Raw genomic sequence first — 7,872 nt, forward strand, 5'->3', positions numbered from 1 at the left:
AAATTGGGTCAGTTCTGCCCCCCAACTCAGCCCAGACAGTTATGGGCATTTGGTTTCTTGGCCCAGACATGTCTTGTCTGTCACTTGCTGGCCTAGTTTGAACTTCAGAGGTAACAAGTTGCCCTATGTTGGATGTGAATGGGTGTTTGGGGAGAGAAGGGTCTTAGGGGATTTAGGGTAAGGGACTTAGGGTGTTTGGTTAGATTTAGATTAGATATTAGCAAGAAATTCTTTAGCATGAGGGTGGCGAGTCACTGGAAGAGGTTGCCCAGGGTGGTTGTGGATGCCTCATCCCTAGAAGTGTTGAAGGCCAGGTTGGGTGAGGTCTGAAGCCACCTGCTCTAGTGGAAGGTGTCCCTCCCCATGGCAGGGACATTGGAGCTGGCGGATCTTTCAGCTCTCTTCACACCCAGACCACTCTGGGATTCTAACAGTCCAGTTTGCTCCCTCGTTGTCTGCTCCTCTTTGTGGGTCTGGATGTTCAGGATGCAGATCCACAGGATTATGGCTCACAGCTCCATGGAAAGCTGGGGAGGCTCAACTGAGGGCAATGGAGCTGCATCAAGTGAAGTGCCTCATGCTGCCAGCAAGGTCCTTGCTTTCCACCACCAGGAGACAGCAGCAGCAATGGAGGGAGAGATTTCTTCAAACCTCCAAAACCCCAAGCAAATTGTGGAGCCCAAAGCAGCCACCACCCCTCAGCAGCCTCCTCTTTTATAAAACCTCTGACTGCAGCCTCCCCCATGGCATTTTCTCTGCCTTGCACATCTGTGATGCTCAGAGATTATGCTGTAGATTAAGGTTTTACTGAATCCTGAAACGAGTGCAAATTCTCAGAAGCAGCCAAATCTCTTCTGGACGTGCAGCTGGATGGGGGAAGGGGCATTGCCCACCCTGTCCTCTCCTCTTGCTGGAAAGACAGAGCCCAGATATTCACCCCAGCCTGTCTGCTGAGAGCCTCCAGGTACGAGCAGTGTTGTTTGGGGACCGAAGGGTTGAAGACAGAGACCTGTTATCTGATGGCTGAGGATCCATCCCCTCTGCCCCCCCCCCCGGCTGGGGGCTGCTCCAGGCGGCAGCAGGTCTGGCATCTCAGGACCAGCAGGACAGTGCCTACCTGCCTTGGGTGGATGCACGGAGCTCCTGTGCAGAGGGGTGATTAATTTATTAATTTCCAACACTGATTTCGTAACCGCATTAGGTTTTAACTGCAAGTCGGTGGCAGGAGGGAAGTTTCCTGCAGTTGGGCAGCCGGGGGCTGCAGCCCACAGGGCGGTAGGTGCCTTCTCCCCGAACAAAAGGGCACTTGTCTTGCAGCCGGCCACAGGAGGGTTGGTTTGTTTGTTTTTTTTTTTTCCCCAGCAAGGGAGGGGTCGGCGACGCTGATGTGGCAGCCGGCTGGGTGAGGGAGCAGCTCTCCTGCCCCCGGGATGGATGAGCAGGCGCTTCCTCCTCTGCCCCAGGGAGTCCCAGGGGTGTGGGGCTGAGGCATGACGTGGCAGCCTCCGAGGTGAGCCTGGCTGCACCTCCAGAGAGCCATCCCGGAGGTGTTTCTGCGGCTCCTGCCACCGGCTTTCCAGCCTCGCCACTGGAGATGATGATTCCCATGCAGCAGGGACAGCCAGGTACCCCTGCAAGGCCAGGGAGGGTTCTTCCTCCTGCCTTTCCCCCTGCTCCCACCCGTGCTGGCTCCCACGGGATCGTGCAGCTGCGGTGAGGGGTACCTCGTGGTGTGCTTTGGTGGGGTTGAGTCTCCCAAGGAGGTCCCCCCAGGTAGTCTGGCCTTGGGTTAGCACTGTGGGGCTGGGGGCAAAGAAGGGGTGTGTGTGGAGGGCTCCCACCAGGGAGCAAGGTGTGGTGGGGAGGAAAGAGCAAGGAGAAGGTGTTGGGCATCACATCTCCAGAGCACTGTTTCCCAACCCCAGACTGAACCGCCAAAATTCATCCTGTCCCGTGAGCCCCAGGGAGGGAGCACTCAGTGGTACTGATCCATTCCTTGATAGCTGCAAGTGCAGGCAGGAGCTGCTGGCTGGAGGACAGGAGGATAAAGGCATCAGGCAGTCTCTGCTCGGTGGTCACCCCTTTCCACACCATGTTTCTCTGTCCCAGGTCAGCCTGCTCAGCCATGAACACCTCCATGCCTGGAGGCCAACTGAGACAGCCTGAGCCCCAGGACACGGCCCCCTTCAATCCCACCTCCATTGTCAGGAGCATTACAAGGAAATCTGATGCTTTGCCCATGATCTCAGTCATTGTTGTCATCTTTGTCCTCTTGGCTGTCTTCATCATCCTCGTGGTGCACTATGGCCCTCAGCTCCGCACCATCCAGATCACCCTCTACCATGAGCCCATGCCACAGGACCTGGATGATGGGGTGCACCTCATGGACTGGAAGAAGCTGGGCTCCCAGAAGAAGCTGCCTGGCCAGTCCTACCAGCAGGAGCTGGCTGGCATGGATGTGGCTGGTGTGAGCTGCCAGTGCTCCTGCAAGCATCACCTTCCCTGTGGAAACTCTGAGCCCAATGTCATCGAGGTCACTTATCTGTGACAAGGCTATGGGACACCTGGGCAGGACTCAAGGGACTGACTCCCACTGGAAAAATAGTGACTGGGACATGAGCTTAGCCTGAGACTCACTGATTCCCCGGGACTGTGTCTCTCCCTGGGTAGGCTCTTGCCAGGAGGTTGTTTCACTGGGGTGACCCATCATCAGCCCCCAAAACTCCAGCCTGGGAGGTGCCACTGTCACCAGGCAAGACCTGTGTCCCCAGCCCAGGCTGTGGGGCTGGGTCAGCCTACATGGGACAGCATTAGCATCACTTCTGGTTTTTCTTGCTCTGGTTTTGCCTGTCCCACGCTGTCTGGAAGTGTCCAGGAGAGCTGTCTTGGTCCTTACCTCAGCTGGGAAGCTCTGGGCGTATGCTCAGTCCCTTGGCAGGAGCTGGTGTTTACATCATCTGGAGTTGCTTTCCAGATTAAAAATGTTTCTACATGCCCGGTGTCCTCGTGCACAGAAAAGCCTCCAGCCCCTCTTTTCCTCTCTGTCACCCTCCTGCCAGTGCTGGCACTGCCCTTGGCCCATCCTGGCAAACAGCTGGAGGAGAGGAGGTGGCACCTGAACTCCTGTTGGTGTCTCAGGGGTGATGATCTGGATGGGCACTCACAGTTGAGAGCTCATCCCTTCCAACATCCCCAGAGGTGCATTGTGGCACCCAGCCTGGTCACCCCAAACCTGTGGGGACACCAGCTCTGCCCTGAGATGGTGTCACCCCTCAGCAGGGTTTTGTGGTTGTGTCATTTCAAACCAGGGAGCAGCTTGGTTCAAGGCAAAGTCTTGAATCGGGGAAGCAGGAGCTTTTCTGGCAGCTCTTGCTGAAGGACAACCACAGCAGGGAAACGTCATGTTTGCAAAGAAAAGATTAAAAACGTCTAAATATTAATAAAGAGAGAGATAAAATGGGTAATTATTACTAGAACTCATTGATTTGCAGCCGCTGGGGACTCGTAAAGGTCTGATTTATGTTGCAGCAAGCTGTGGCCTAGATCCATCACTTCCACACTGGAGGAGCTGGGGGAACCCCAGCGTTGCAAAATGTTTTGCCATTGTTCAGGTATTTCAGGCTGTCACACAAAAAGCAAATGCAAGTGGCAAGGAAAGGTGGTGCTGATGGGGGCTCCAGTTCCTTCTGTTTGTCCTCGTCCCTGATCCCTCTGGCCCAGGCCAGGAGCTGGGAGCTGTTCCTTCTCAATGACCTTCTCTGGAAAGATGTAGTGTTGAAGTTCTGTCCTGCAGGATTTTTTTTTCTGTGTATTTTATTTGCAAAGAAATATTTAGATAGAACCTTTGAAAGAGAGGGAAAAGAAAGTCTTAAAATTGCTGCAAGACTCATAATAGCAAACTAGATCCTGCATAGGATCCTTTAGAACTTGTCTTGTTGCAGCTTTCTCCTTCAGGATGACACCAAGGCTTCTAACTCAACTCAGGTTCTTGTTGCTTTTTTTTTTTCTTTTTTTTTCTCCACAGTAAAATGTCACTTTTTGTAGGTTCCCTTCTCTTCTGTTTGCCCAGCTCTGCTGCTGCCTGCTCCTAGGATTGCTCTTTGCCATGCAAGACTTCACAAAATATGTTGGGGTTCTCGGGTGGCAGAGGCTCTGTGTGCAAGTTATCCCAATGTTGTTGTTCTTCATTCAAAGATGGAGCTTGTTCTTATTTCACTTCAGTCTTCCTCTTCACAACAATCTTTTTATGACCACAGAGCAACACTGACTGCCCTGATCATCCCCTCTGTGCAGGGGAGCTCCTCAGGCACAGCAAGCAGGGACTTGATGGTTCATGGCTTTTCCTCAAAGCCCCATTGCTGCCTTAGGGAGCTCTTAAAATCTGCTGTGTCCTCTGTTAACACTCTGAGAGATCACTTGCAGCTTCTTTAATTGCTCTTCTCATTAGGGTGTTCACCCAACTGCTGGATAGGCTGAGAGATTTGGGACTGGAGAAGAGAAGGCTCCAGGGAGACCTCAGAGCACCTTCCAGTGGCTGAAGGGTCCCCAGGAAAGCTGGGGAGGGACTTGGGACAAGGGCCTGGAGGGATGGGATGAGGGGGAAGGGTTTGCAGCTGGGAGAGGGGAGATGGAGAGGAGATGGGAGGGAGAAATTCCTTGGGGTGAGGGTGCTGAGCCCCTGGGTGCCCAGGTTGCCCCCAGAAGCTGTGGCTGCCCCATCCCTGGCAGTGTTGAAGGTTGGATGGGGCTTGGAGCCCCCTGGGCTGGGGGAGGTGTCCCTGACCATGGCAGGGGGGGGACTGGATGGAGCAGAGGGAGGGGGGGGTCCTGAGCATCAGGCGGGGCCGGAGGGAGCTGCCCCATCGGCCCTGGCCCCCCGCAGGCTCGGGGAGCTCTCTGTGTGGGGAGGTGGGGGTGCTGGGGGCTCAGCACGGAGCAGCAGTGGGCTCTGCTGGTGGAGGTGGCCAACTGCAGGCAGCAGGGCAGGGGCAGTTCTGCCTCCCTCCAGCATCGGTGGGAGCGCAGCCGGGGTGAGCTTGGGGCTGGGGGGCAAGGAAGGCAACGCTGGGGGTGTGTGAGGAGACACGGAGAAGTCGTCACTGTGTGTGGGGTTTTTCTAATTTATTTTTTTCTCGTTTTTTTTGTTTTTCGTTGTGGATTTGGTTTTTAGCCAGCTCAGAGCATGTGTCAACACAAAAAGTGCTGCAGGAACTTGTAGCTGGAGGACAAATTTCTCCTCTCTGGGTGGTCACCCCCCATTAGATCAAGTCTTACTCGTGCAGTGGGGCTGCTCTGCAGGGATGGTGAGCATGTGGTGCCTTGGCTGCAGCTCTGCACCCCTGGGAGGCTGGGGTGTCTCGTGTGGCTCTGTCTTTGCTCTGGAGAGCAGCTGAGCTTCGGAGGAGCCAGGTTTTCCCTCCAGTAAATAGCTTTTACATCTGCTTGTGGTGCTGACACCACCACACAGGAGCTGAAGAATGCTACTGCAATAATTGAACAGAGCTCGTGCTCTTTCTGAGCTTTAAATGAAAGGTTTTAGATGCAGACAACCCCCTAGGGGGCAAACATTGATCTTAATTTACTGTCTATGCTCTTGGCAAGCCTCAGCTCCACCACATTTTTCTGTCCTGTTTTCTTTCTCAGCATCCCTTGGCCCATCTTCCCGAGGTGTGGTTGGCAGCAGCTCCCTGATGCTCTGCAGTGCCCTGGTACTGTCCTGACTGCCACCTGCTGGTGTCCTGACAGCGTGGGTCACAGGTCTGCTCACCAGGGATTTTTTCCTGAAGGAGCAGCCTGATAATGAAGGCATTAGCTCCTCCAGCTCCTTTTTTCCTGGGTGGTCCAGATCTGTCACCGGGGCTGGTACCTGTACCGTGTATGTGTGGGGACAGTGCTTGGGAGGGGTCACAGCCCTTGACTCAGGGACTGTGACTTATCCCAGCCCCGAGACTGTCACATCAGCTTTTCCCTGTGGTGGTTGAGCAAAATGGGGCTTAAAATGGGGGGAAAAAGGAGCAGTTTGGGGCTGCAGAAGCTTCCAGGAGCATCATCCCGCAAGCTAGTGGGACAGGGGCACCAATGGGTGCTGATGTTTTGGGGAATAGATCTCCTGGCACATCAGTGGTGGGTTAAATGTGGGGCAGTTGGTGAGGCTGGCTTGTTCTGATGGACTTGGAAGCTGATGGGTGAAGGATGTGCCTTGCAGGGCTCTTTGAGGAGATCCCCACTGTTCTCAAGCATATTTATTCCCTTTCCCTGGTGATCTTTCAGTGCAGTTCTTCTAGTCTTTTCCATCCCTCATAAGGAAAGGTATAAAAAAAGGTGAGGTGGAAGGGTGAGATTCCCCCCAGAGTGGGGAAGCAGCCTTCCCACCTGAAACCAGGGTACAGTCATCAGCTTCTCCACTTGCAACTCCTCAAGCAGCTGGGGAGCAGGACAGGATCCCTCCATGAGAGGAGCATCCCTCCAGGAGCACCCCAAGGGCTGGCTTTGCTCTGCTGAGGAGAAAGTGAGCACAAAGCAGGGAAATAACTTGGCAGAGGTCACCTAGAGCTGGGGCTGAGCCCAGGAGTAGCACCAGCAGCTCCTGCCACAGCTGAGCTGCCCTGTCCCTTCCTCCCGGTGTGACACATGGTGGCAGTTACCCACCCAGAGTGAAATGGCAGGTCAGCAGGTCAGCACTGGGGTTTGGTTTTGTTTGGTTTTGGTGGTCATTTTGGCATTAAAATTTATCAAAGTAAAGTGCTGAGAGCAGGTGATGGGAAAATCTGAGCTGAGAGAGGGGACAAGATATGGAGGACATGAGGTTGCCCAGTGAGGCTGGAAAAGCAGGAGGAGGGGGGCAAGGAGGGCACAGGACACCAGAGGCACTGGTGGGCTCCACTGGGCTGGTGGAGGCCACCTGGGAGATGTGGGGACCAAGGCAAAGGTGCTGTGGATGGTGGGACTCAAACCCCACCATGAGGATGCTCTGCTTTGTGTAACAGCCAAGGAAATTCCTGCTGTGATCTTCCCTATCCCTAATGCCTTCAGTTGTCTCAAGATGCAAAATACAGCATAAGGAAAAAAAGGGATTTGGTGGTGCAGAATCCATGCTGGGTGAGCAGTGACACTGAGGAAATGAAAGCAGAGCTGAGCTGGGGATAGCATGTGTGCCAAGGTGGAGGGAGTTGGCCAGGATGGACGGATGTAGGGGATGGGGAGAGGCCTGGCAGGACACAGCTGGCATCTGCCAGAGCCTCCTTTCTTTCTTCCCCTGCAGCCACCCGCCTGTGTTTGAGGTGGCAGCTCTCCCAGTGATTCATTAGCTGGTGGTGGGGTGTCCAGATGCCAAGGGAGCAGTGACAGAATCCAAAGCCATGTGCTGGCAGAGGTGACTTGGAGGCGTTGCCCTCCAAACTGGCAGCAAAAGGGAGAGCAAGGAACAGGGATTACACTCTGGGTTTAGGCAGAATGAGAACAGGACTTCCAAGAGGGAAGCCTGACAGCGTGGGGAACAAGCCTTTGGGGGCAATGCAAGACCCTGAGTCCATCATCATCATCATTGCTGGTCCTTGCAGACACCTCCCTGAAGGACACACAAAGCTTTGCAGAGGGGTTGGAGGCTGCGGGCAGGATTTGCACCTTTTATAAAACACATTTTGCAGGTGCCAGCAGCCACGGTCCCTGCAGGATGGAAAGCCAGGGTACCTCCACACCCCTCTTCCACTTGGGAAACGTGCCTCCCCCTGTGCCCCCCCATCCCACCCAGGCATTGTACCAGCCCGGTCCTCCCTTTTCCTGTAGGTGGGGTTTCCATAGGAAACACAGCTGGTCCACCTCCTGGCCCGGCTGGACACAGCTCCGGGCTGAAGCCGTGGTGGTGGTGGCTGT

General features: G+C 54.7%; 1 protein-coding gene across 2 annotated transcripts; it reads left to right on the plus strand.

Annotated features, from left to right (window-relative positions):
* The first annotated feature begins 1,186 nt into the window (after positions 1 to 1,186).
* On the plus strand, positions 1,187 to 3,426 carry SMIM33 (small integral membrane protein 33). Of its 2 annotated transcripts, none has more exons than XM_030459230.1 (2): positions 1,187 to 1,331; positions 2,110 to 3,426. In XM_030459230.1, exon 2 carries the CDS (start codon positions 2,126 to 2,128, stop codon positions 2,546 to 2,548), a length of 423 nt encoding a protein of 140 aa, XP_030315090.1. In that variant the 5' UTR covers positions 1,187 to 1,331; positions 2,110 to 2,125; the 3' UTR covers positions 2,549 to 3,426. The 2 variants fall into 2 exon arrangements, with proteins under 2 accessions (XP_030315090.1, XP_030315089.1); XM_030459229.1 differs by lacking the exon at positions 1,187 to 1,331 and adding an exon at positions 1,391 to 1,625.
* Positions 3,427 to 7,872: the final 4,446 nt, after the last annotated feature.

This window comes from Calypte anna, chromosome 13 (assembly GCF_003957555.1).
Source record: "Calypte anna isolate BGI_N300 chromosome 13, bCalAnn1_v1.p, whole genome shotgun sequence".
NCBI classification, from domain to species: Eukaryota; Metazoa; Chordata; class Aves; order Apodiformes; family Trochilidae; genus Calypte; species Calypte anna.